The 15,331-nt window shown below is 43.2% G+C and overlaps 1 protein-coding gene across 1 annotated transcript in view; it reads right to left on the reverse strand.

Moving 5' to 3' along the window:
* Window positions 1-603: 603 nt before the first annotated feature.
* SFMBT2 (Scm like with four mbt domains 2) overlaps window positions 604-15,331 on the reverse strand; it is a 100,945-nt gene continuing 86,217 nt past the window's right edge. Inside the window, exons 15-20 of the mRNA XM_072865683.1 lie at window positions 15,158-15,267; window positions 6,913-7,088; window positions 5,171-5,343; window positions 3,113-3,361; window positions 2,830-2,958; window positions 604-744 (exon numbers count right to left, since the gene is read on the reverse strand). Of these exons, the coding sequence (XP_072721784.1) occupies window positions 604-744; window positions 2,830-2,958; window positions 3,113-3,361; window positions 5,171-5,343; window positions 6,913-7,088; window positions 15,158-15,267 (978 nt within the window). The remainder of the gene's footprint in view (window positions 745-2,829; window positions 2,959-3,112; window positions 3,362-5,170; window positions 5,344-6,912; window positions 7,089-15,157; window positions 15,268-15,331) is intronic.

Genomic DNA, 15,331 nt, shown 5'->3' on the forward strand with positions numbered 1-15,331 from the left:
GTTCTCTTTTACAAATCGCTCAGGAACAACAAACAGTGTATGACTGGTATAACACTTTTTCCTTTTGTAAGACTGGAGAGGCAGGAGAAAAAAAGCCCATTGATCACTAAGATCAAATTTGCAGTAAACCCCAGGTAATGCTACAAATGATCACTTACATTTCAATATGAAAGAAGTGTGTCAGAGTTGGCTAAAAGAAATGTTCATGTCCAGAAATTGGCCTAGACAAACCATCATCATCCAGAAATGTCCGACCCTTCTCCTTGGGAATGCGTCTACCATCGGTACCTTTGTTTTAACAAATGACAAACCATCTGATCCGTGCTGGCCTTCCACCATTGCGTAACAGGTTGGCAAGGCTCACAAGGAGAGATGCCAGCAGTCTTTCGATGTGCTTTACAAGTACAGAAAAATTAGTTCAATTTGTTGCTAGTTTTTTGTTGTGGGTTTTTTTTTTTCCCCCTACAGATTAATTCCCAGTGCGTCCAATTCCACGTGTTCTTGGAAAAGAAAACGGATAGGGGAAAAAAACCCTTGAACAAGTTGAAATGTTAAAACAGAGAGGGAACAAGAAGGAGAACAGAAACAAATGGAGAAGTGCAGTCAGTTGGCGTATTGTGCATAGAAAGCAACTTTTACTCGCTCGATCTGGTGACACAGTTTGATGGCTGGACCAAGCTTCAGCTCCATGCATTCTTGCACCGTGGGCAGTGTCAGCAACAGAAGGGCTTGGCCATCGATGTCCTGGGGAAGAAAAAGACAGGGAAAATTATTTTCTTTGTGGACTCTGGAGGGCAGAAAGCATAACCAGGTCTGGAGAAGCAAGAAGGGAAGCTTGCCCTAAAAATAAAAGGTGTTTTTGTCTTCTGCCCTTTTCTCCCACTTTGATGCTGCCCATCTCCTTTCTCTGGGATACCTGATGCTTTTTCAGAAGTTGTCTAGTGTGTTTTTGTAGGCTCTCACCTTGCCCCCAGTTTGGGAAAAGCCTTCCAGCTGCTGAAATGTTGGATCACCTTCTACAGAAACTCTGCAGGGCCCACAGAGATGTGATTAGTCCCATTTTATGACTGAGGAACTGAGGCAAGGGGGAGGCTGCAGAGAGCACACCAGGAGACACAGGAGGGAGCTGAATGGAGAAACCGAAGCTGGTCCCACTGCCAAGTCAGACCCTTCCCCTACCTCTTTTGGCCCATGATTTGCTCAGCACAGGTTTATGCCTGCCTTGCTCCATGCTGGGTCCCCTGGTCCACCCAGGACCTGCCTTGTTCCACTTCAGCTGCTGAACAACCAAGACAGAGGGGCCTGGACCACCCGGAGCCCTTGCAATCTCTAATGTCCCACAGTCACAGAATGGCATAGGCTGGAAGGGATCTCTGGAGATCACATCCTTCCTCAGGCATATTTATGCACCAAAGCCCATGAACTAGCACTCCAGACAAAAGCCATTTTATCAGGAATTTCTGTTGGCTTTATGATCCTCTTCTTAATTAAGAGCTCAAGTCCTCTTTATTCTTTAATGTACTGAGAAGCAGACGAGCAGGCTACAAAACTGCTTTTTACCCCTTAGGGAGGATCAGAGTCTAAGTGCAGAAAAAGCACTGTAACTCACAGGCAACATAAACTCCCCAGGACAGCCCTGATTAGGTAGCACTAAACACAAGGAGGATTTGGACACCTTAAGCACTGCTTTGATCAGGACTGTCCATGGCTCAGGTTCTTCCTCCACTGAAGCTTGATGGCATGGCCCATTGCACCAGAGCTTCCTTGCAAATCACAAGGAAAAGCTCCAGTCATCTGTGTTTGATTAAAGTCCCCATAAAACTCTTTGGCAAAGGAGAGACAGGGTTGGCTTTCAAGCCCTGGCATTATTCCAGGCTAATTAACAAATGGTCAGAGCACGCTGTGACAGCAACTACAGCATCTTGCTATGGAGTGTTTCAGCCTTGCTCTAGACTTGCATTTCAACTTCTCCCAGTCAAAGCACCTATACTTGGGTACAGAGTTATTCATGGTGAAGAATCAGAGATAGTTCAATGTGCAGTTGGCCATACCACTGACTGCCACTGGCTATGGCCTGATTAACCACACTTAATTCTTTCTAACTATGATTTCTTAGCGCTGCCCTTTACTTTCAGCAGTGGCTGTTACTCATTAGCCAAGGAATGGCTGTTTCTATATAGATTTTACACGTTCACGCTGACTTGAGATGAAGAGCATTGGCTTCTGCTCCTGCAAACCTATGTGCTTAATGGGGAGATGCTTGGCATCTCCTAAAATTACGTCATCCAAGGGCCTGACTGCCAGATCTTCAGAGGGATGAAGATGGGAAGTAGGTGTCTACATACTTAGAGCATCTAGGTGTTCTTGACAAAATTCAGGCAACCGGTTTTGGGTTCAAGAAGCAGTTTTCTGCTTCCCAGGACAGTATTTTAAAACAGGGTGGAACCCATGTGGCCAGGAGAGACAGTTTGCTAGGTACCAAATAACCACTACCTGTTGGTACACTGAGGTCCCTGTGTAACACAGGATGGTGCTGTGGACCTTGGCATGAACAAGAAAGGTCTAAACCCGCTGCTTTTCACAAGCACTCCGGCTGGGGTGCTCCTGGTCTCTCTGAGGATCTGGCAAGCCTCTGACTCAAGTTTCCAAGGGCTTCCATGCCTTGCCAAAATTTGTGCTATAGCTTGGTCTGAGGGGACTTAAAGTCTGATCATAATCTCTTTCTCAAGGCTCAGGGACCAGCTAGCAAGGTGGTATGTGCTGCTCTTTTATTTATGATGTGAATAAGCACCACAGATACAAAGAGAAGAGTTACATGAAGACCTCTACCTGCTCCTGAAATATTTTGGCGAGGGGTGCACAGTCGGTCAGTTTAATAAACCTCACGACATCAGTCACGGTCCACTCCAAGGGATTACTGTCCAGGATGAGCTTCTCTTCCTCTTCTTGCTTAATTTCCTACAAAAAACCAAAAGCTCTCATAAAGAAAACTACCTCGTATGGAGAACCAGGGCAGGGATGCCCTCCTCAGATGAGGAAGGCTTGGCATTGAAAGTTAATTTAGGAAGAATATTGCTAGTAATTGGGAGTAAAAGCCTATGGGCATACTCACTTCCTTGACTTGCGTGCACTTTTCCGCCTCGCTGTAGGAGTGGGGCTGTGGTCTCCGGCTCCGTCGGGCTCTCTCCGTGGGAGGAGGTCTGTCTGACTCGGTGCTGCTCCGCAAGGTGACCGCTCGCCGAGGCCTGGCGGAAGGGACGTCGGCGGAGGAAGTATCCGTCTGGTCATCGCGGAGCTCTGAGCTGGTTTCCTCGCTTCCCGTCTCATCCTCCATCACATCTGGCTCGTCATCTTCACTCTCCTGCACAAGGGCCATCAGGGAAACAGCATCCAGGCTCGGAGATTAATACAGCAGCAAATCGAAAGGCACTGGGTCAAACTGCATGCCCGTGCCCATGCCGGTCCAGGGTAACATTTATTTTAACCGAATTATCTCATTTTCATTACAGTGCTAAGTAGATTAGCCCTCAATTTAGATTTGTTACAAAATGTAGAAGAAAAAAATACACAGTGGACAAATCCTTTTTCTGTTTCTTACAAAAGGTCAACGGCAATAACTCATCTGGCATGAAATGTTCCTCTGTTGGGCTTGCATCTCAAACCTTGTGGCACTGCAGATGTGCATGAGAAGGGGAAATGGAAAATACTAAAAGGATAAAATGAAATTCAGGTTGCTGGAGATGAAATAAAATCAGAAATAGGCTTGAAATTAAACCTTCACCTTGCTTCAAATTGTCATGGGTGTCACTGGTATTGAAAGGAAGGAAGTTTTGGTGCCTTTTAAAAATAACTGGATGTACAAGTGCATACTTGCACTTGATTTCTTAGCTGGCATTTCTGTAAAACCCAGGACAGATGATTTCACCCAGATTCCCCTGCTTTCAGCCAAACACCTAACTGCTGAAGGTGAAGCACAAATTTCCATTTGAAGGATATTATACCAGATTCTTGTTATTTCTGTCATACAGAGCTTGAAAGCACACACCAACTGATGGAAACTGTGTATTTTTAACTTTATATACACCTAAGTGGCCCAAATTACTTCGACAGCTTAGCTCTGATCAAAGTGTGAGCATGCATCCAAGCCATATGCTCAGGTCTTAAGTGAAAGAGCAATTTTAGATGAAGTTAGTTATATTGGCTGAAAGGTCAAAAAACTTGGCTAATGGTTGTTTTAGGCTTAACATGAGTTTATTTCAGTTTAAATTCCTTTGAAACGGGTACAATCTAAGGAAATGAAGCAGAACTACACCTAAATGAGGACCAAGTCATGAAGATGCAAGCAATCAACTGAAAGCTGCCTAAAATATCCCCCTCCAGCTGAAGTAGAGGGAATTTAATTAAATCAGTTTTATTTCACATTGCACAAAGCAGCAATCACTGGCACTCAACTGAGGAAGGGAAACCACACATGAACTTTGTCATTACTATCATGGGAAAACCACCCGGGAATGGTCCACAGAGAACTAAGTCTGCTTCAGGTTGTATTTGGACATGAATCATTGCTGAAGCTGGGATCCCGTCATATTACACAGCATACTGGAAAGACTGAGGCTTCCAATACCATATATTTGGGGCACACACCATTTGCTTGTTTTCTAAAGCTTCTAGCACTTCTATTGTTTGATGTTGTGAACCAAAAATATTACAAATGTTTAATGAAAAAATAAAACCCCTTGAAACCATAATGGCCTGAGAGTTACTATTATATATTATAGCATTTAGAGATCTTAGACATGGATCACAGTCCTCCTTCACTCTCCTAGATGCTGCAAAAAGCATCTAACAGGCTCATCTGCCTGCCTACAGGCTTATAAGGAAGCAAAAGTAAACAAAGATATAGTATTAGACAGCATGTTAGCTAGTGAGCGTTATGAAGGTGGAAGCAAAAACTCTTATTTGCTAATTCTAGAATGGACAAGGGTAAAAGTCCCCAGAGTGTCCCAATAAAACCAGTCTCATCTTGGAAGAACAGAGTAGCAAGGAGGGATTCAAAATGGAAGATGGAATTGTTGGGGTTTGCTGAGAAGTCTCTCAAAAGGAAGATGCAGATGAGCAGATAAAAAAGGACCAGGGGGCTTTTGCTGATTTATCCCAGTGCAACACATACCTCTGCAGAGCCTGCAGCATTCAAATCGACAGCTGACGACCTCCTTTTCTTCTGCACAAAGATGGATTTCCGCCTTTTTCTGCGTCTGGCTGGCTTGACATGTCCACTTTTCATGTTGTTATTTTCCCCAATTGGCGGCTTAATTATTTTTTTCCTTTTCCCATAATAATAAGCTGGAAGAATGAAGCAAAATACCCATTCAAAACTTTAACCACTGAGAGAAGGAAACTTTGGCTTGCTCCTTGCTACTGATTCAGTACTGCACTCTAGGTGCACTTTTACAGGGAACTTTAAAGTACCTTGATTTGGAAAAAATGTCCAGTGTAAATATAAGATGTCATCTTGGACTAGTGCAGAGTGTTACAGCTCCTGTGTATACACATTTATTGGTGATGAGTGAGGAGTACAGAATTTAACCCTACAATATGTACTTAGGCAAAGCTTCCACTAAGCCAAGCAGTGATTTGGAAGGAGAGAGGCCAGCACCTTTCAGATTTGATCTAATGCCTTTCTGCATGAGTTAACAGTCTTAGATACACTTTCAGTTGCTAATGTTTTCAGCAGAGAGTGGAGAGGGCCAGCTATCCTGAATTATGTATGTTTGTTCAATGCATGAAGGAATGGGGTTTTATTACTTTTGGATATTTCTTGGCCCAAGCTGAAATTAAGGATGTGAGACTCCTCTGACCTTACATTAGGGGCTTGGGTCAGGTGCCTTTTGACATGCTCTACAGCATCCTCTGGGGATGACAGATACTCTGCCCTTCACCAGGTAGGGTATCCCAGGACATCTAAAATGGCAAATGGCACCCATGTCAAAGTTTGTAACTGAACTGAGCTTTTCATCAAATTAATGGAGTTTTGAGGAACAATTTATCCAGCCATATACAACCATCAACTTTGAGATGAGACAATTTCAGCTGGAGCTCCCCTAGCTGTACTCCTCCAGCTCTCCATTTGCTACCAGTGGAAGTTAGGAGTCTAGCTCAGCTGTAGACTTCTACGGAAACCTATATTCAGTGATCTCAATATCTCCCTGAGCCCATTTCTCCTTCTACTCTGGCACCAAGCAGAAGCTAATTAGTTTAAATCAATCATATTGGTTTCTTGCAACCTTTGTGGAAGAAGGACAGCACTCACTTCCACTTTCCTGACCTGTTTAAGAGCCAATAATATCAGTAACATTGACGACAAAACGTGTTGAACACATGCCTAACTTCAGCCTTCCTGAATAAGTAGGAATATGTTTAAATATTAAACACCCTGAGCAGAGAGAGTCAATGCTACCAAACTTTCCAGCACCTTGGCACTGTGATACTGGCCTGTGAGATGCGTATGCCAGAAACTCTTCACTGAGTACGACAGGATTCATCTCACCTAATGAAGGTGTCTCAGATGTAGCAGTTTAGAAGTCAGCTGGCCACTGCAGGTTCCTTTTATGTGCTCCTTATATTAACTTTACATATGAAGAAAAGTCAAGACTTCCAAAGAGTAATGACCTTCAAACAGATGTATTAGGATGGAGTGAGATGGAGTTTTCTGGAGATGCCTATTTCTCTGTACAGAATACGAAGGGAGCCTATGGTGGCCTGGTCAGGATTAAATAACTGCTCTTAGATGAGATAAATCCTACTCAATATTAATGTATTACACAACTCCTGTTCTTCATCACTAGCTCAGGCACAGTCTCCCAGTGCTCTGATTCCCAGCTAGCAACAAGAAGAATTTTGGCCAATACTCACTGTACTTGGTTTTAGTATGAATGGAGCAGTTCTCTGGGCAGACTTCGGCCACCAGAACAGGACTGAACAAGTTGGGGCAGCACTCCAACTTTGCACAGACTCTTCTGCAGAAATCTGCTACCTGATCCGACGTTCGCACAATCTTAACAGTCGCCCTGTATGTCTTCCCTCTGTATCTAGAAAAGAGTACAAGACCCCATGTCACCAATCAAGCAATGTCCTTCGATGCTACAGTCCAGACTCTCCTCTGTTGGGGAGATATCTTCCCTAATGACTTTTGGAAGAGTATCTCTCTTGGGAAGGCAGGTAGAATAGGTCCACTTGTTTTAGTGGCTCCATTTCAGATGGACTTGAGGAAGAAAAGGCAGAGTGAAATGATCCTAGAAGCTGAGGTGTGGGCATGACTGGGAAGGAATGCATGTGCAGGTGCAGACTGGATATATCTGTAGATACGGCAAGAGATGGAAAAAATCACAGTAGGCTTGGTGAGGATACTACACAGGACATCATTCCCACACTATGAACTGATGCAAATTTTTGGGGAGAGGGATGTAGCCTCTGCTCATATATTGATCTGTGATGAGAAGCTTATATGCCTTGCAGAGCTTTCTGGTCACCACCCTGTATGTGGGCTGCACTGGAGACTGTCTCTATAAGCCCCCAATACACCTTTGGTCTCCTCCATTGCCATCTTTCTCGAGGCAGCTCTCACGTCACGTTCCAGCTCATGAGAAGCCCACAGTTTCATTGTGCCAACTGTGGTTACTGGGATACGCACACTGTGTAGAAGTATCTCAGTGAAACTGTACTGTCTGCCATACAGGGACCAGATGACTTCACCGCTATGAGATGTGGGCAATACAAAACCTGAGGAACTAATCAGGAGTCTATTGAGTTGTTTAACGGGGCTGCAGCAACAGGCCCTAAAACCGATTCCTACAGGGAATGCTTAGAGCAGAAATCTGCAATGAAAGGTTTGTCTTAAATTTGTTATCCATGTGCTACTAAAACATTTATTTCAGTGTTTTATATGAAGTGTTTCTGAGCGATAAATGGCTAAGAAAGATACAGTTACATCCCTGCTGTAATACATTGTAGATGTGAACTCTGAAAAACCAATTATCCCCATAATTTATTAAACAGCAGCACCAAGCTATTGTAAACAGTGAGATAAGGTTTTTAAAACATCTCTTGCACGTCCTGAGGAAGGCAACACAAGAGACAATCATGCAGGCGCCTGGTGCTAAGGCATTATAAATGTGCTTAGAGAAGAGAAAAGTAACAAACACAAGAGAAAAAGAGGGAGAGACAATGAAAGAAAGATTATTGGATGGGAGGAAATGAAAGACAAAGATACAGTCATCAGGAAAAATGAGACAAAGCATTTGTGAGTGCATTAAGACCCACAGTTCCCTAGCAGGGAATCAGCTGCTGATTGTCAGATATGGAAGAGGAAGAGGAGGAGAAGGCGAAACAAAGTAGATGTGGCCAGAGAGTGGCAAGTACATAGCATGCGCCTGGACTCTATTCCCTCTCTGAAGGTTTTACTGAGTTGCACAAAGCAACTGAGAAACCACCTTTTGCTGCTCTCCCTCCCAAAAGCTCTTTCTGGAAACACTGGGTTATGGGAAAAGGGTTTGAAACTGTGGTACATGAAGTGTTATAGAGGAGTACCCAAATGCAACTCGGGTCTGAGAACAGCCCAGTCCAACCATCCTCATGTCGCAAAAGACTTGATCCAAACTATCACCTCAACACAAAACTCTTCCAGAACCTAAATGAGCATTTCTGCAAGGCACCAGGCTCTGATACCCCGTTCGGTGCCTGACCAAGGACCCCAGGTCATGGGGACAATCCTGGATTCATTCATCCTTCTGAATGAATGAATGAATGACTTAATTAGTCAACTCTTCATGCACCCCGACAGACCTAGACAGATGATGTAAAATGGAAAAAGTGTTCCTTCCAGATACAGAGCACTGTTATCCCAGCCCTATGAAACAGCTGCACAGGCAGGCTAGCTAAAGGGGGTTTGGCAATACTAATGTCAAAAGAACAAATTCCACAGGCATTTAAATGTATCTACTTATAAACGTTTTCTATTTCTTTTCAACGTGTTTGAAAAGACTCCTGCCCTTATTACTTCTCCAGGAGCCATTAAGTTTAATGACAGCCTAGATCATTAGGCCAGTAAGTCTGACTCCTGTGACAGGCTGCCGAATTTCATCGTGTTACCTTCACCTGAACCCCAACAACTTTGGCTGGACTAAAGCATCACTTCCAGAAACGCACTAGTCTCCCCTCAAAGGTCTCCACACTGGAAGAATCCTGGCAGCGGGAGCACCTTTACCTATACCTCATGAGCCTATGCCTCATTTTATGTCTGGATGTGTCTGGATTTAACTTACATTTATTTGTCCTTGTTATGACTTTCACTGTTAGGATGAAAAGACTGCATCTGGTTTTGTTTCCCTGCAAAAGCACTATAATCAAATTGCCTCTTGATCTTCTTTCTTATAAGCTAAGAAATCTGCCTGATGGGTATTATTCAAGGATGGCTGACTTCTTCTAACTGTCTGCTTCCTATTGTGTTTGGCTGCCCAGAAAGGATCCATTGTACTAAAGTGCCTGGTGAAAGAAAAAGATGAAACCAGGAAAATGAACAACTGACTGATTTCACAGTCTGATTTGAATGCAATACACATAGTAATTAACAGAATGGATGGCAAAATGGAGATCAACATGACTGCAGCAATCAGTCTCAATAACCCAAGGTGTTAGTACTGGCTGCAGTAATATTTTTTACATTATTTTGGCCTTGGCAGCACCTCTTTCACCTATAAACCAGATTCTACTAATATTTTCCATATTCCTCACACACTAAAGATTTTTAACACAAACACCACCTAATGTAATCTGAGCTGTTCTAGGACAGCCATGTGGAAAGAGTTCCTTTGGATATAATCAGAAAGCCCTTTTCCATAAGCATCACTCAAAAAATTACCAACTACTGATATTCCTATTGATGTTTTCATACTAGGACTCCTATATTCCCAAGCACTTTTAAGCAGTAAGTAACCTGCATGCACAGCATGACAGCACTGGAGACTTCGAGAACAGCCGCGTAAAGCATAACATTTTCAGTTTTCTTAGAAATCACTGTTCTTTTAAAAAAGATTTTTCAGCTGAAGCCAAAGAAATCTTCCTTTCCTCTCCCCCCTTCTCTGCCCTCAGATCCTAAAAACTGCAGAAACCCTTACGGCTGAAACTATTTGCAGGAAAAATATCAGGTTCTTTGCTGATCCATGAGCAACAATATTAAGCTAATAGCACTTTGCTGGCAATATCATTCTTCTGTTGAAGCTTTCTTTGGTGATAAAATAGATCAGAGGTTCATGAGAACAAAATGTCTTCTAGGAGCTTCAGCTGGGGACCACTGTGTGATGACGTGAAAAGCCTTGTGCTGAAGACACTTCAAACAGCAAGAGCACTGAGACTACCCCCATTTTCAAAAGTCTCATCCTAAGGATACAGCGCACAGTTCTGACAATCCTTGAGACTATTTTGAAAATCTCAGTGGCTAAAAGCCTCAATTTTCTTTCAGGGGACCAAAACCACCTATCTATTCTTTTGTCAGAAATTTCGGATTTGTCTTACTAGCTTAAAGTCTACTAAACATGAGAAATCTCCAGGAAACACTAGCTACTCACAGCACACAACCAAAGTCTCTCTGCATTGGATCTACCAGAAGCAACTTACCAGTACAGCAGCAGAAATTGTCTAACATCCACTTCATCATGTTTGAATCAGACCCTGCCTGTATGGGCCATTCTGACTGCCAGTGACAGAAAACCCTCAAGTTTTTGTCAAAACCCCGATACCCTTGAAGCTACTCAGTGTATCCTGAATACCAAGGATTTTGCAAATAATCCTAGTCTAGGTAAAATCAATAAAAATGTAGTAGTTATTTTCCTCCAAAGCTGTTTAATCATCCAGTGATATTTTGTACTCTTGAAAACAGGATTCAGAAAGGGCCCTGGAATTGTTCTGGTTCTAAGGACAGGTTTTGTTAATTCTCCTCCTGGTTATGGAAAGAAAGAGTTTAACTCATTCCACTGCTGCTAATGACTTCTGTCTCCAATATTTGGCACAGAAGGCCACCTGATCACACTAATTCACCCTCGCAGTGCCTCAAGAAGTATGCGGCAGAGCTGATGTGGAAGACGAACCAGATCATATGAGGTGTAGCTTTGTACTGACCTTTGAGGAGCACCATTAATAACTGGCTGCCACTTGGACTTTATACCATTGATTGCAACCCTTTGGGGTTTTCTTGGCAGCCAGTTGTCCAGCCAGCTTCCCACTCATCACACATACGTCCAATCCACATCTCCACAGCTTGGCTATAAGGCCGCTATTGGAGACTGTGTTGAATGCCTTGCTAAAATCAGCGTAAATAACTTCCACTGCTTTTCCTTCAACCACCAAACCAGTTATCTCATCACGTCAGGCACAAGTCGCCCTTCATAAATGCATGCTGGTTCTTGCCAGTCACCTATTGGTTCTGCATGTTCTTGGAAATGGCTTCCAGAAGGATTTGCCTAGTGACATTCCCAGGAATGTTAGGCTGACAGCCTGTAGTTACTTGGATTCTCCTTCTTGTCCTTCTTGAGGAGGGGTGTGATGTTTGCCTTTTTCCAGACACCAGGAAACTTCCCTGATCATCCTCAACTTTCAAACATGACAGAGAATGGCCTTGCAATGACATTGGCCAGTTTCCTCAAGCAGAGCTGGCTGTATCCCATCTGGTTCCACGCACTTGTGCACATCCAGTTTGCTTACAGTGTCTCCAGCTTCTTTTCCATCTACTGTGGGTAACACTTCATTTCCTCAAACAGTAACAGGGACCTGGGAAGCCTGAGAGCAACCCTTGCTAGCAAAGGATGAGGCAAAGAAGACTTCAAACACCTCAGCATCATCTATCACAAGTGAAAGCCAGTCTTCTAAAGCATCCTAGTGAAAAGACTTTCTTTGAAATGCAGCGTCATAAATAAGCAATGGGGTGTGTGATGGGGGGTAAATATTCCTAGGGTTCAGCTACTGGATTTGGACAGATCTCAAAATTTCATTTAATGAAGGAGTCCAGGAATACTCATCTTTTTTACTTTGATTAACTAGGCTTCATACAAGACCCAAGAGATAACTCTCTGCACACACTGGTACTGTTTATGTCCAAAGTCCTGCAAAAATGGATAAGTCCAAACAGCCCCACTTACAGCCCTTCGGAATGAAAGCCCTTAAGAAGCATAAAGTCCCTCAAGCATTTTATGTAAAATTGGGAAGCCAAATCTACATATAGGCACTGAACTTAAAGCATCAAAACCATAAGGGCTGAATGCCCACAGCTTCGGCTGGCCCTCATGGGAATTCAGAGGATCAGGCCTGACATTTCTAACTCATCATCACCAATAAATCAGGTTTGAGAGCCAGCAGCGCTGATGGGAAGCGACTGCCATTCACGCATTGCAGACACATCTCTTTGGACAATCTAAATTGTTTATCTTCTTTGCAAGGCTAGTGTAATTGATTCTGCGCTGGTCACTCATGACAGCAGAGTAAACTAAATGCAGGTTGCCCTAGGACTGAGATAACGCATTCCTGGCGGTGCATGATTTGACATTTGGGCCAGTAGTAAAAAAAGCCTTCTCTTCACCGTCCTCCTCCCTCCCCTTTGCTCTACCCTACTGCAGCCGTCGCCGCAAACAAACAACAACGTTGTCAAGATCCAAGGAGTTGTCAGTTTACATCAGAAGGAAGGCGGTGACACAACATGTCACATTACAGCACAGACGCTCCAGCTGGCTGTAGAGTTGTCATCATTAGCAGCAAGACACCACTGGGAGCCAGTGTAGCTGGAAGTCGGTGTAGACAGGCATCTGCTCGTTACGGGTCTCTGTTTAAGATTCTGGAGCACCACTGACTGTCATACGTCATGTAACATGTCATGTGCCGTTTGCGCATCCCAGGGTATCTGATTTCATGAGCACGTTTTCTTTTCTGCTTCTGCACAACCAAATGCAATTAAAACACCAGAATGCTTCTTGATGAAGCAGCTCAAAGCAAACTCAGGAAGGAAAAAAGAAAGAAGTCCTAGGGTAGTCAAGCAGTCTTAGGGCATGTCAACCCTTTGTCACCCACTCTTAGAAGTACTCAAACTACCGCAGGCAAGCTGGCATGACCAGCCAGCACTGCTCTGTGAACAGAGTTCCAGCCTCAGAAGGCAGATAGCTACAGCAACAAGGTGCTGCCCAGCCCCATGAGCTCTGTCTCCTCAGGAGCCAGAGGACAATGCCACATTGAATGAGAATACATTTCTATGCTTAGAAGTCACTCCAAAACATGCTGTCACAGGTCCGAGCCTGTAATGACCCATTCTGTGACTTGATAAAGTTGAAAGATGCTGCTTGACTCGCTGAAGAGCTGAGATCGCTGCCTCCTGGGGTAGCCATCATACAAGAACATGTACACAGCCTGTGACTGGCTGACCAACATAAAATACAAAACCTCTGTGCTGGAAAGCTTTGGTATACTTTTATCTGGCAGGCTATGTGGATATATGGTATATCCCAGCAGGCTGGCTGCCCTGCTAAATAGATGGGAGGAGAAACAGACACAGGAATGAATGGGTAGAAGCATCATGGGGGAAGGTAACAGAGATGGAAGTGCTCATTACAGTATGATTAGTGCATCAGGCAACAGTGAGGGAGAATAAGTGGTTGATGTGATATGGATGAGTGACGATCTCTAGCAACCCATGTACCCATAACTGAGTTGGTCTTCCTGGTGTAAGCACACCTGGAGTCAGCAAGCTACCTGGGGTCGCAGCGGATTGGGCTGTAGACATAGCTGACTATCAAGGATAAGATATCCCTGCACTTGATGGTCAGTTTAACATTTTCCAGGCTGTCTCCCATTAGAAATAAGGATTGCAGCAGCCTTAAGAACTAGATACTGCTGCTTTTGCACAAAGCAGATCCCCACACTCAAATGAGAAATCCCAACAAAGTCCTATTTTGGATACTGCTAATAGGAAGACTGCCGGTAAGCTCAAGTCTTTGCAGGATAGGACATTAAGATAGGGCATTACAACTTGATTTCACGACTGCTAATTACCTGTAGGAGTACATTATCTGATATTTGCTAGTACAAGGTGTGGGAGCCTGGAATCAATGAAAACCAGGTCATGGACGATGACTTGTTTTTAATGAAAATCTGCACGCGCAAGGATGACTTTTAGATTTCCATCCACAAAATTTCAACTGACAAACACAAAAACATGACTTTCCACAAGGGTGAAAGAAGCAAATTAAAAACAGCATTTTCTAGTAGCTTTTCATTTCTAACTGCAATCCTCCTTTAGAAAAGCAGTTTCCAAGTATGCAGAATAAAAGGTTCTCAATTCTCTCCCTCAACCAGAGCACACATGAGCCTTCTGCAGTATCTGCATGGCCAAAGATCAAATACAATAGTAATCAATAGTGCCATATTTGACAGCCAATCATTTCAAATAACCAAGAGAAAATTGCTTTTGTTTGAGTAACAGAGTTCAGTACAAAGGGTGAGATTCACTGCATTTAACTTCAGTACTCGAAAAGTCAAAGTGACCAGGTTAGTCAATGGAGAGAGCTGTCTTCAAAGATCTATTTGTTGACATCTGTCTTGAAGCATATATTCTAGAAAGGCGTCAAATCTTGATCTTAATCCCAGATCTGTTAGTATTTTGTCCTAATCACTCTCCTGCTTAAAATCATGTCCCTGCTCTTTTGTTTGCACTTTTTTTGGTGCCATTGGTTCTTGCCAGGTTTTTCTGCGTTAGAGTGACAGGCTCTATATTAAAAGCAGTAATAATACTACATTTAGAAAGCCAGGAACTGAGTTAATTCAATAATAGTCAAGCTTATATGAACAGCTTATCATAAAACTCAGGACTTTACTGAATAAACATGGCATTTTTCATCAAAATCTGGATGGCTGCTTGGAGAAAGACAATAGAAATGAACCGTTCAGGTGAATATTTAATTTCTTAAGTTGCTATAGAATGAGTCAAATAATTCAATGAAGCAAAATGATAATTAGAAAAGCAAAACTCTCACAATAGAAAAAATCTTTTCTTCTCTTTTTTTTCCCCCCAGTCAGTTCCATTTTTGAAGCCTCTCAAATAAAAGAGTACACACTGAAGACTTACTTTGCTTTAAGTGTTTCCTCTTGGAAATTCCACTGAGGGTCTTCCACTAGCTGCAGTTCTCGTAAAACACTCCCTGGCTTGTAAGCTGCATTGATCACCATGCTGAGAACCTATTGAGAGACAAAACCGAAAACATTGATGGCTTTAACAGTAGTCCTTGACCACAGTGAACAT

The sequence above is a fragment of the Ciconia boyciana genome, chromosome 1, assembly GCF_034638445.1.
Source record: "Ciconia boyciana chromosome 1, ASM3463844v1, whole genome shotgun sequence".
NCBI lineage: Eukaryota > Metazoa > Chordata > Aves > Ciconiiformes > Ciconiidae > Ciconia > Ciconia boyciana.